At 41.7% G+C, this 13,848-nt stretch overlaps 1 protein-coding gene across 5 annotated transcripts in view; it reads left to right on the plus strand.

Moving 5' to 3' along the window:
* The window catches only part of LOC129729306 (GATA-binding factor C-like), a 320,588-nt gene that overhangs the window by 150,063 nt on the left and 156,677 nt on the right, over nucleotides 1-13,848 (plus strand). For 2 of the 5 annotated variants that reach the window (XM_055687816.1, XM_055687821.1), the window contains exon 3: nucleotides 10,402-11,220. In XM_055687816.1, the coding sequence (XP_055543791.1) occupies nucleotides 10,402-11,220 (819 nt within the window). The remainder of the gene's footprint in view (nucleotides 1-10,401; nucleotides 11,221-13,848) is intronic. The other 3 variants (XM_055687828.1, XM_055687831.1, XM_055687825.1) reach the window with 3 other exon arrangements.

A 13,848-nucleotide genomic window follows, 5' to 3' on the forward strand; every position in this document is an offset into this window, starting at 1 on the left:
TCGTGAGAGATTTTTTCAAGAATGCGATGAAATTGTTAGGATTGAAAACAACTTGTACTTAATTGCCGAAAAATACAATTAAAACCATATTTGGAAACATAGCCGCTCATAGTTGATATTTTCAATAATAAAAGTTTCTGGCGAAAAATAACACTTTGATTACAAACAGGAAAAGCCACACAGAGCAAAGGGTAGTCCAATCGGCACCAAAGTTGAGATTTTTTTTTTTTTTTTTTGAATAGAAGCTGCAGAACTAGTCAGAGTCGATTGATTTTTTTAAGGATTTTTTTCGATTAAGATATTTTTGATAACTTAAAATATTGGTTTAGATTTAGCTAGAATTGGCATATCTTTTTTAGCAAGTGGAGTGATATACTTGAATATACTGCATCAAATATTTTCGATTTTTTAGTACCACACTAAAGTTTATTGTAATGCAACACCTCTCTTGTACTACTGCGACCGTTGTAGACTAGACTTTGATGTTTTTTGGGTGTATTGTTGGTGTATGCATCCAACGTGTAACGGACGTGATTCATTGATTTATGGGCGTTAAGATGATCGATCGCTTCTTTAGTTCGGATCAACCTGTAAATCACGTGAGATTTAAGCTAGGAAAGCAAAACTTCCATATCGTATCTTGATCACTGCACCCTCTCGTAATCTTGCCCGCTTGAATCAATGCACCAGGTTGGTGCTGCGATGCGCCCTTATGTGTAAGGCCGACCTGAAGGTTCCTACGATCTATTTCATTTCTTTTCAACGGGCTGATGTTGCCCTGACAAGAGACGAACCCCAGACCAATTCATAAAACCGTGCAACCAAGAGCTACAAAAAAAGAGCTCGGTAGTTCCTGCTGCTGCCACGATTATGTCTGCTTCTTATCGGTGCTATCGCATCAGAAGTGTGGCCTGAAAAAGCGTAACACAATTTACGAGCCTTGTGGCCGCGCTCTGCGCTCTACGGATAGTTTTTTTTGTATTAAAAACTAACCTAAAACGAATACATACACATGATGGGGTTATGCGATGTTTTGTATTGTTCTCGACCTGAGAAAATGAGTTACTTAGGCACGTACATACAATTTATTTTCTGTTGGGTTCCTCTTCACGAATCTTGGCATAAAGGAAAAATATGCTAGGCAAAGATCTGATTTTCAGAGGTCGTAGAGATGATTTACGGTGCGCAAAAGTGCTCATAGAGGCGGCACATTAGTCTTATTTGAAGCGCTTGAAAAATGGAAATTTCGCTTCAAGAAGCCGGGAATTGAAAAAAATCAGCGATTGATAGTTTGATTTCAATTGCCAGTGGAGAAAAATGTACATGCGGCAATGTACGTAGAAAGATGATAAATTGAACCGTTTCGTAACTGAGCAGAATTTGATAGACAAATTTTTCGACACCATATTCAGCTTAAAAATATAAATGAGTAGTTTCAATTCTTGTGTAGGTTGTTTAGCTATTTACTCTGATTATTTCGATCATATTTTCAAGCATTTGCAATTAGCCGTGTAGAATTGAAAATTTAATAAATCATTAAAAATCTAACGTACAACTGTTTTTAATCAATAGTAACGACGCGCATCGAATTCGTCAAGTTTACCGAGGTTTCCGAGCTTATCCCAGCTGTGCCCTACAATCTGTATCCAACGTTATGATTATTGTAATTTATTATTATTTCTTCACGATACCACGGCGGTTGTTGATTACGTGAGGTTTCGTCGTTTCCGAACTTGGCAAACTGTATCTCTTATAGGGAGTAACAAGCCCGGACAGCAGCGTCGATTTTCACGAGATCACAACCAAACAACAAGATGATGATAGCAAATTATTGCTCATTTTATTATTATCTCTTCACTCTTGCAGTCCTTTCAATTCCCGCACGGCCTCGGTTGCGGTCCGCTTTCAATTGATGTTGGCAGAAGGTTTCGCGGATCACTGTTTTTGTTTCATCCGATCAAACCTTCCCAACCGACAGTGCATTCCCGACGGTTTTATGGACGTATTATGAGTACAAATCGGGTGGAAAATTTACGATTTGTTTGACTAGCAGCAGCAAAGATGGTGAGAAAGTTGAGTCACCTAACAGCGAGTCCCACCAATGTTATCACCAAAACCGAAAACCTGAGAAATGGCTTCTTACTACACGGCACCTTTTCGGTGTGCCAAAATTTCCGTCCAAGACATATGTTTCGCCCAATCGAAATTCATAAAACCACATCTGAAAGGCGGCGCTTGTAGCCTGAAATACGCTTGCCTTCACACGAGCCCTTGCTGGCCACGCTGCTCTGTGTCTCGTTCATCTAGATACTGTATCTGATTTAGATCAGATCTGATCGCACCTCCGAAGCGAAACGGAAAGTTGTTCTTGGATGCTAACCATGTGCTGAGAAGTGTTGCTGAAAACCAAACAAAACGAAATTGTTCTCCAGCATAACCGAAAAGAGAAAAAAATCAGACCAGAGGTAGAAAGTGTCAACAATTAATTTGGAAGCTACCCGAACGCGATGATTGAGTTTATTCACCGGTGGTTTTGGGGGAGTTTGTCGGGTAGGAACTTGATCGTGCTCAATGATAGCGAGCATAGCAGCGTAGATATCAATAAATATCAACTCACACGATTAAGTTGGCCGTTCCCATCGGTATCGGGTTAGACAACTTGAATCTCAACCGGGCTGGCATTGAGTTTTAATTAATTCAAATTTTCGAACCACCAGCAAAAGGGACCGGAGGTTACTGTATCGGGGGGTCTACTGGAGGACTCGAGTAGTCATCGGCTATCAGATTACCGCGGGGTTGCCTGGGCAAGTAACAGGCTGAATGTGAACTGTTTCCCGGAACGAATAGCTTGAAGCAGCATCAAACCTCTCCTGAAATCGTGACGGGAATGAGCGATGGGGTCGGCGATGATCATTCTTTTGCCCGGAGGAGCAGGGGAACAGAATAATACAATGTAACGTTTTTGTCAAGTGAGAAAAACATCATTTCGAATTTATTTAAACCCGCGAGTGGAGCTTCAACACCATTATGCTCGTCAGCTTCACTATACAACGGATGAGTGCCAACACCAGATGTACAAACGAATAAACCAGAACAATGATAGATTAAAAATAAATACTCGAGTGTGCCGGCGAGGGTAAAATGATAACAGCTCTTCGGTAAAAGGATTCACTCAGACGGAATCGTGTTTGATTATTTACAGCGGTTTAATTTTATAGAGCTTTTGTTGAAATATTAATATGTCAAAGAACGACCAGTGTAACAAAAAGCATCTTCAACACCGTTGAATGTTACCTGTAGCTAACGATCAAATTTTAATCAGTTACATGGAAACCGTTGTATGGGACTTCTTTTCCATGCGGGACTACTTTGTAGATTTCAATTTTATCATGTTTTTAAGAAGAAATACATTTTAAACTTGTAGGTACGTTATCTTCTGCATATTGTTAACACAATGTATTTTGCATCATAATTTGCATAAGCCGTCTTTAAAAATCACTCGCTCACGATTAAGTTTAATAGCCGTGCAGAAATAAATTGTAGCTACTGAAATTTCTGTGGCCAATAATTGTAATAAGTAGATAACTTTATTAAAAAACTATTTTTTTTTCATAATGGCTATCAGTTTTAATAGATTTAAGTCATTTTTTGCAAAAATATTGGATGTGGTCAATTTTTGCTGTCAGTCACATTTCAAGGTTCAGTTTATGTTTTTTCCCTCCATATTTCAAACAGGCACGAACCTGTTGAAAGACCAACAAATCCTTCTTTTGACATTAATAAATAATATTCAACAGATAATTTGTTTTCAATAAACTAAATTAATTGATTTAAAGTATGTGCTGAGCTACAACTTTTGAAAAGTAATTCAATCTAGTTGAAAAAAAAACATGTTTGTTTAGAATTCTACCGGTTTTTCAAAACTCCATGCTCCATGCTGAAACCAAAAAACAACTTTTAGACCGCTATATGTATACATACTTACGTTAAATATAAGTAAAAATTATTTAATTACATTCACCATGAGTTAAAATTACATCAAGCTGAAAGCCTTGAAAAAAGTGACAGAAGAAGCCCCGCACGACGGTTTGGTTCTTGTAAAATATGCCATCACCTATCTTCAGTAAATACTAAATAAACCATGTCAGTGGCATAGTCAAGAGGGAAACGGGAGGGGTGTTGTTAATGTTAAACTCCCTCACAAAGCCTCTGATCTTTTATTTTTTACTCAATATTAGGGGTGCATTAGGGTTTATCAATGAAATGTGTGGTAGAAAAAGGGAGCTCTTAACTTCGTTTATAGGTGAGACTCAAAAGTGTTCTCTTCCCAAAAAAAATCCCCACGCAGAATTTCGAATCAATCGGCCTCCGAGATATGGAGTCTCAAAGTGGTCAAAGTTTCACTTTTTTATTTATGAAAAAATGTACTAGACAGCTTCCATTTTTGATTCGAATGTCTCAGACATGCAGAAACCTCAAGATCTAGTGTTGTCTCAACAGTAGATTTTTAACAAAATCGATTTTCTGAAAGAGGCGATGGTAAAAAATTAAGTTAATCCTTTATAACTTTGCCAGGGACTTGTAACGCATAAGTCCTCGTACTAGCGGAGAAGATAATGACCGCCCGAATCAATTCTGTTGTTATACTAATTTTATTGAACAAATTTAAATTTAACTTGCTGAAACAATTCTCTTCATCGATTTTTTCCGGTCCTTTTGTTGTTTTTAATTCTTGGTTTTACCCTGTCAACTATAGTGATTAAGAAAGAAAACTTTATCGCTACTCTCTTTCGTTGCCTGCTTATTTCATTGCCACGCAGCCGTCGTTGTTTCTCTCACGGAAAAAACAAGGTTCAGCACTTTATTTCGGCGATGGACTATCGGAAAAATATACTTCTTTTAGACTATGCAATGGAAGGTTGCATCGAATGTCTGTTTGTCTTTGGGAATGGAATTTTGTGAATGTATCTTAGAGTGCCAATGAGATGTATGAAAACAATTGACCTTCGAATATCGTTTAGCGGTAGGGCTCGAAAGTTTCGTCTTCTCGAAAAAGTCCCCATGCAAAATTTCAGCTCGATCGTACATCGGGAACACGTGTCTCAAAGCGGTCAAAGTTTCACGAAAAATATCGATGAAAAACAAGCACAAAATTTTGAAAAAAATACGGAAAAAATGAATTTGAATGGAATATTGAAGAAAAAACAATGTCGATATCGTCGGCGAAACCGAACAGTTGAACCGACTTTTGGAATATCGTGCCACTTGTGTTAATCCCCGCTCTTCTAATGACACCTTCCAGGGCAATGTTAAACAGTAGGCACGAGAGACCATCACCTTGCCTTAGGCCTCTTCGGGTTTTAGAGGGGCTCGAGAGTGCCCCCGATACTCGAACTACACACATCACTCGATCCATCGTCGCTTTGAACAACCGCGTCAGTTTGTCCGGAAATCCGTAGTCGTGCATAATTTGCCATAGCTGGTCCCGATCGATTGTGTCGTACGCCGATTTAAAATCGATGAACAAATGATGTGTGGGCAAGTTATATTCGCGGCATTCCTGCATAACCTGCCGAACCGCGAATATCTTATCCGTTGTGGCGCGGGCACCCATAAATCCCGCCTGGTAGTGCCCCACGAACTGCTTCGCAAATGGTGATAGTCGACGGCAGAGTATTTGGGAGAGTACCTTGTAGGCGGCGTTCAACAGAGTGATTGCCCGGTAATTGCAGCACTCCACCTTTCGATCACCTCACACTCGTCTGTAAGGAGGTTGCCGTCCAAGCTCCTGCACATATCGGCTTGCGGTACGAAGCCTTTACGAGAGCTGTTCAGCTTCTCGTAGAACTTCCGAGTGCCGTTAGCTTGGTACAGCTCTTCCATCGCTACGCGATCTCGGTCCTCTTCCTTCGGAGGACCGAGTTTTGGCTGTTCCGTGACTGTCGGTATCGTTTCACGTTCGCTCTCGTACGTTGTTGCAGCATTCTCGCCCGTGCTGCATTCTTCTCCTCGACTAACCGTTTGCATTCGCCATCAAACCAGTCATTTCTAGGATTCGGGGCCCTCGTACCTAGTAGCGCTACAGCAGTGCTACCTATAGCGGAACTGATGCTTCTCCAGCCATCTTCAAGGGTAGCTGCGCCAAGCTGCTCTTCCGTGGGTAGCTCTGCCTGTGTATTCCTGTGCAGCCTCGGCGTCCCGCAGTTGCTCAAGGTTTGGTCGCGGCGTTCGACTTCGGTGGGTGTTATACACCGTCGATAGTTTTGAGCGCATGCACACAACTACTAGGTAGTGGTCCGAATATATATATTCGCACTGCGGTAGATACGAACGTTGATGATGTCGGAGAAGAATCTGCCGTCGATTAAAACGTGGTTGATTTGGTTCTCTGTCTGTTGGTCGGGTGATCTCCAGATGGATTTGTGGATACCTTTGCGGGAGAACAACCGCCGGAATATAGTTTACGCGCCAATGATCGCGTCGCACCTTCTCACTGAGCTATTGTCGGATGACAACATTGCCCAGGTAACACCAACCAGTTGTATCCAAGTTTCAACCGGCAGTCTAGTGTGTCTCGTGGAGGTGTGAGATAGGAGCTTGTGAGGGCCGAAGCTATGTTTGATACTCCTTCCAGGTTGTCAACTCACCATTTGATGCCTGTCTTCAATATTCCACTCAAATTAGAATTTCCGAATTTTCCTCAAAATTTTGGCAAAAAACACCCTAATGGAAAATGACTGAGCCACCCTAATGAAACATCGCATATAATATGCTAGCAGTGTCGTATCTTAATATAGGATGTGTTACAATACTATTGTGATGAATATTTCATCGATTGCATTCCAATCCATATTTTGATATTCAATTCACTCTCCCAGCTTAAAAAATTTCTAAGTCCCAGAAACTCGATTTATTTGTATTTTTTTTCCTTCGAGGTAACAAAATATTTCGATATCGACAATTACATGAACAACGTGCATTATTTTCATCGATCAAAAAGTTGAAATTTTGACCGCTTTGAGGCACGTGTTCCCGATGTCCGATCGAGCTGAAATTTGGCATGGGGACTCTATTAGAGAGGACGATACTTTATGGCCCTGCCTGCTAAACGAAATTCGAAAGTTGTTTTTTTTTTATATATATGAGCCGCTGTGGAACAGAGTGGTCTATGTGCCATCGAGGAAAATCTCTGAATAAAATTCTGTTCAACGAATTCCTTCAAACGAAATGTTCTTATATAAAGAATATGAAGTGGTTTAACATGGGAATACAGAAAATTAACAGTTTCTTTGCGAAATCGGTGATTTTATCTCACTCATGTACATAGACCACTCTGACTTCATATATATATTCACTGGAATCCTCGAATCGTTTCGGAACAGAGTAGTCTATGTACACAAACCAGGTAAATGACAAAGAAAATGACGGTAACTCAGCTTTTTGAGAAGATGCGGTTTATACAAAAAACTCATTTTCGAAAAAAATGGTATTTAGAGCACTATGTTCCGCAAAGTCTCATATGTGCCATTGTCCCCAAGCTCAAAAATTTACGCAGACCCTTACTTACCTTACAAGTCAGCCCCAGGTCGAAGTGTCGCTTGCTGTTCGAAAAAGTCGTCATTCGTTCGAGCCACCTTGCTCGCCGCGCGCCCCGTCGTCTCGTTCCAGTCGCGTCGTTATACAGAACCATTTTCACCGGGTTGTCGTCCGACATTCTAACGACATGCCCAGCCCACCGTAGTCTCCCGATTTTCGCCGTTTGAACGATGAGTGGTTCTCCCAGCAGCTGATGCAACTCTTGGTTAATCCGCCTGCGCCATGACCCATCTTTCAACTGCACTTCACCACAGATGGTATGCAGCACCTTTCTTTCGAAAACCCAAAAAGCGTGTTGGTCCTCTACGAGCATGGTCCAGGTTTCGTGGCCGTAGAGGACTTCCGGTCTGATTAGTGTTTTGAAGATGGTTAATTTCTCTGCTGGTGCCGTTGTTAGCAGTCACCAGTAAACCCAAGTACACGAACTAGTCTACCTCCTCGATTTCTTCACCGCTAATATGAATTCGTGACGGGAGGTTAACACTGTCTTCTCTGGAACCTTTTCCCCTCATGTACTTAGTTTTCGATTCGTTTATGGCCAGTCCAATTCGTCCGGCGTCAGCCTTCAGTCTGATGTACGTCTCCGTCATCTTCTCAAGGGTTCGTGCCACAATATCAATGTCATCGGCGAAGCTAAAGAGCTGAACAGACCCTTTAAATATCGTGCCACTCGTGTCGATACCAGCCCTACACCTCTTACACCTTCTAAAGCGATGTTGAATTGTAAGCACGATAATTCATCACCTTGCCGTAACCCTCTTCGAGATTCGAAGGGACTCGAGAGTGTCCCCGGAACTCGAACTATGCACGTCGTCTTGACCAAACGTGTCAGTTAATCCGAAAAACCGTAATCGTGCATAATCTGCCATAGCTAATATCGATCGATTGTGTCGTATGCCGATTGAAAATCGATGAACAAATAATGTGTGGACACGTAATACTCACGGCACTTCTGTAGGACCTGCCGTACCGCGAATATTTGATCCGTGGTGGCGCGGGCACCCATAAATCCCGCTTGGTATTGCCCCACGAATTCCCTTGCAAACGGTGATAGTCGACAGCACAGAACTTGAGAGAGTACCTTGCAGGCGGCGTTCAGCAATGTGATTGCGCGGTAGTTACAGCAAACCAACTTGTCGCCTTCTTGTAGGTGAGGCACACTGTCCCTTCCATTCACTCCTCCGGTACTACCTCCGTCTCCCAAATCTTGGCAATAACCCAGTGTAGCGCCTCAGCCAGTGATTCACCACCGTGTTTTAACAGCTCGCTGGGAAGTTGGTCAGCTCCAGCGGTTTTATTGTTTTTCAGGCGGCCGATCTCCTCTCTAACGTCCTGGAGGTCAGGGGTCGTCATCTGCGCGTACACCGAGATCTACAACCACTCCATCGTCGTCCTCTGCTACATAGCCATTAAGGTGCTCATCGTAGTACTGCTTCCACCTTTCAATCACCTCACACTTGTTCGTGAGAAGGTTGCCGTCCAGGTCCCTGCACATGTCGGCTTGTGGCACATAGCCTTTGCGGGAACTGTTTGACTTCTCGTAGAACTTTCGTGTGACATTCGCACGGTACAGTTCCTCCATTGCCTCGCGATCTCGATCTTCCTTCTGGCGCTTCTTCTTCCGTAAGATCGAGTTTTGCCTGTTCCGTGCGCGTCGGTAGCGCTCCACGTTCGCCCTCGTTTGGTGTTGCAGCTTTCTCGCTCGTGCTGCATTCTTCGACCGCTTTGAGTCATGTGTTCTCGATCACCGATCGAGCTGAAATTTTGCATAGGAACTTTTCTTGAGAAGACGAATTTTTTGAGACCTACCGCTAAACGATATTCGAAAAATCGATTTTCGTTGGTACTTCAATGTATTTGCTTCTGGAGAAGAAGCTGTTGCACGATTGAGCTGGAATTTTGCGAGGAAACTTTTTTTCTGAGAAAAATAAACTAACTGTTTATATCATGCAATAGACATCAATTCGAATGTTGTCCTCGAATTGGACATTAACTGAACCTTTGATTGAAGCACGATTTTTTGAGCACTCCAAAATGATCGTTCGCCTGAAACTGAAGTTTACCGGAACATCACGATTTTCATGTACATGATATATATTTTTATTTCAATCTATGTCAATGTATTCGCAGTACAACTGTTGCGTTGTGCATTTCACACATTTGTTGTGCGATTTTTGTGCAAAATTTGTGCGAATCGGGAAGACACATTGATTGAACGAGACTTAACTTTTGGGTGTTGATTTGGAAATGGAAACAATTCCCTTACATTTATTTCCAAGCAAGTCTTTCCCGTGCTGATGTCATAACAGCTGCAAAAATAATACAATGCGCTTATATTCACTGTTTTACTAGTCTGGCGAACTGGATTCCGGAAGCCATTTAAACCGTCAAAAGAGAAACCAATTCAGCTGCGACGCATCTTTTGTGTAAGCATATAATCATGCTTTTCTCGTGTTTTGGAGGACAAAAATCACTATAATAATAAACTGTTTAGCAGTACAGCCAGCAGTGTTTTACATGTTTGTACATGTATTGGTGGAAGGTTTGGAAAAACTGTCAAATAATAAACAATAATTGTTCAGGCCTCAACTTTTGCGTATACCTGGTAAACAATTTTGCATAACTTTAAAATCACAAAATGAATCAAACAAGTCAAAAAAAATTATAACAAAAAAAAAGTCAAACATCGAAGCTCAACCAGCCTTCTACAATCTTGAAAATGTACAAAGTTTCATCGATCTCTTTATCACAACTTCGCTAAATATCCAGTAATAATACTTTTTTTTTGCTCTCCATCGTTTCCAGCAGCATCTCGCATAGCATCATCGCATGTGTCGCCACAGGTGTGCAGACCACACTTTCATGGACCGTTGTCCTGGTTAAGTGATCCCGCGAAACCGATTGCATCTAGCAGTGCCTGGGGAAACCCATTCGCCTGTCCCCAAGATCCTCCGGATAAACTGAGCCAAGCAGCGGTGGCAACGGCAGCGATTGGTCCCGGTGGTGGCCAGAGTAGCGGTAGTAGCCAGCATCTGTTCTCTTTTCCACCAACGCCTCCGAAAGACTCCACCCCGGACTCAGTACAAACTGCACCTGCCGAGTATCAAGCAACTATCAATGCCTTCATGCATCAGGCCCAAGTAACATCGAGCTGTATTGCTCAGCAAGCAGCCGCTGCTGCCGCCCAAGAAAACTGTGTACTAGACGTGAAACCTTGTCTTACGGGGAGTTCTCTGGGACTGGGTTTGGGAAATGCCAGTGGAAGCAGTAGTATTGGTGGTGGACTTAGTGTCGGAGGAGGAGGAGGAGGAAATGGCAGTGGTGGTAACGGTGGAAGTGGTTCCGGAGGTAATAGTGCCAGCAGTGGACAAAACCAGCCAAAGCAACGGGAAGGTACGACCCTGAACGCGACCAGTGCTAGTGGTAGTAATAACCATACTCATAGCGGTTCCAATAGTGCATTGTTCGATACTGCCGGCCATGGACCGTACGCCGGTGGATACGAAACGGCTGGCTACGGCTATCATCACCAGCAAAGTGGTTCGTTCCAACATAACTCACGATCTACGGTTATGAATAGTTCATATATGAAGCCGCAGCGGACAAAGGCTCGAACTAGTGCCGGTAAGATATGGACACGGTGTGACATTTTTATATTTTTCATTACATTATTATGATAGATTATGTTTATTTATCGGTTTCGTGTTTACTCAAAGTTTTTTCTGTTTTCAAAATATGTGCTGTCGATCACTTCTTGCAACTCTGTAAACGTCTAAAGGAGCACTTTGTACATATTTGAATTGGTAAAGCATCACTAAGAAATAACCTAATGAATGAACGGTTACGTTACATTTTTTCATTTGTACGCACTGTAGAAGAAGAATGTGCCGCTTTAAAAATCTCTAATCAAGCCGTGCAAGCTAATGGCCAAGTAAATAATATGATGTGAGATCCCAGGTAGCGTTGCCATCTGCGCACAATTGAAACCAATTACTTTTTGCAATAACAATTACCAATAAGCGAACTCAGAGGCGGCTGTTCACTGCGCCGCGTAGTTTATAGAAGACTCGTTATTACTTTTAATTGTTCGCAAATTAGAAATACTCTGCAGTAACCTTGTGAGTCGTTGCAATGTTTTAAACTGCAAAACTGCAACTGGCTGTTTTCGATCGGTTGTGAGCATCCCGTAAGATGGTCTGAGCACCGAGTTCCCCTGGGGCAATCTGTAATCTTTGAGAATCAAAACGGATCCAAGGTAACGGAAATCCGACCACTGCACAGCCCTATAATGTTACATAATTGATTGAAAATTTAACCAGGCTGTTGCGGAATGCATTACACAACTCCGAATGGCCAGATGAGCACGAGCTCTACTATATTGTTTCAGATTTTCTCTCTTCATTTTTTGCTACTCGATCCGGACCTAACGCCCTAAATGCCGCGATCGAGCATTAGCGATGCCGCCTTTGGCGAGAAACTATTCTAACGCGTTCGCCTCGTCAATTTTTACACTTTCAATAGATTTGCACAAACGCCACAGCTGGAACGCAATCATAAAACAATAACCGACGATTTGCAGCTGCCAGCCGATGCTGGCTGACTAACGCCGAGAGTTGATGATATATTTCCTGATTGTGTAACTTCCCGCGTGTTCCGACACAATGTCGATGTTCTGTACCTACAGGCCGTGCGCTCAGCCGCTTTAATTGATTGTTCATTTTACCAAGTTGCGGTTCTGGTTTATGATTTGTTCGGAATTGAATAACAGTGAACTATAGATAGTTATACACCCGTGATCGTTCTGATTAAACCTAGGGGGCTGATCTTTGATATAATGAGAGCATATATTTTGCTCTATTTAAACAACAAATTGAGCAAATGCATTGATTGAACGATTACCGCGAGGAACTGAGTTATTGAACTGCGAAAATTGTACAACAAAATGTGAACAAAACATATAATCTAGCTTTTTTACGCAAGTGGCACATGATTTTTATGTGGTTTAATGTTGTATCATGAGTAGACCAGTCTGAATGTATCTTAAGTGAACCAATTTTTCACAAGCGAAATAATAGTTTTAATTTATCCGTTATTGTCAACCAGCTCTTCACACAACCAACAATGTTATGGATTAATATTTACCGCGAAGGGACTTAGCTCATCACAGGGTGAATAAATAGTGGATATTTCCTTCAAAGTTAGAAGATGGTGTTCAAGATACTACCGCATGATATGTAGTCGCGTACAGGCGTCTGATACTATGCAATTTCATCCTTAAAAGACTGACAAACGAACAACGATTGCAAATCGTAGAAAGTTGTTATCAAAATTCGTGCTCTTTGAAAATATGTTGCGTCTGTTACGGTCGTTTTATGGTCGTCATAATCGACCTAGTGAAACTGCAATTAGAGATGTTAATACCGAATTTCACACTAAATTTACTTTACTGAACATTAAACCATCGACTCACAATAGTTTGACGAGTCTTAAGGGCTGGTAGAATCCATTTTACTGTAAAGACGGCCTTGGACGAAACGTTGATCAGTGACTTTTTATTGCCCAAAAAGGGAGATTTGTATTGGATTGACATGCGGTTTCAGCAAGACGGTGCCACTTGCTACACAATACGCGCAAAATGGATTTTTTAGGGAATGGGTTTGGTGAGCAATATGTCTTTCGTTTTGGCCCTGTACGTTTGACGCTATTGGATTTTTTTTTGTGGGGTTACATAAAATCGTTGGCTTATGTGGACAATCTCAACTCTATTAGCACAGACTAACAGACGTACCACGAAATTTATTTTCGTGGATTAAAATAACGGTCATTTCAACTGAGTTTCAGTTTGCGGGATATTTCCGTCGCAACGATGGTGGCCCTGGTGTGGTTTTTCTTTTAAAACTTAGTTGACAGTTGTTGCGTGCCGTGCTACCAAAGCCGCAGAAAGGCTGAAAATTTATCTTTTGCGGAAAATGTACAGTAGATGTCGCACAAATTAGTACCCATAATTTTTTTAGAATTTTGTGCGTCTGTTTGTCTGTGCTATTAGGGTCTTACAAGACAACATAACTCATGTTATGAATTGAATTCAGGCCTTAAAATAGTGAAAAATTTGACATTCAGTATGGACTGTTTGAAACGTAGCCGTAGTCAACACTTCCATAAAATAATCTTCAAAAAGTAGGGTAGCGACTGGCTTCGGCAATGGTTTTTTTTCGGCAGGTTTTTGCATAATATACATAATGAATTTTTGAA

This window comes from Wyeomyia smithii, chromosome 1 (assembly GCF_029784165.1).
Source record: "Wyeomyia smithii strain HCP4-BCI-WySm-NY-G18 chromosome 1, ASM2978416v1, whole genome shotgun sequence".
NCBI classification, from domain to species: domain Eukaryota; kingdom Metazoa; phylum Arthropoda; class Insecta; order Diptera; family Culicidae; genus Wyeomyia; species Wyeomyia smithii.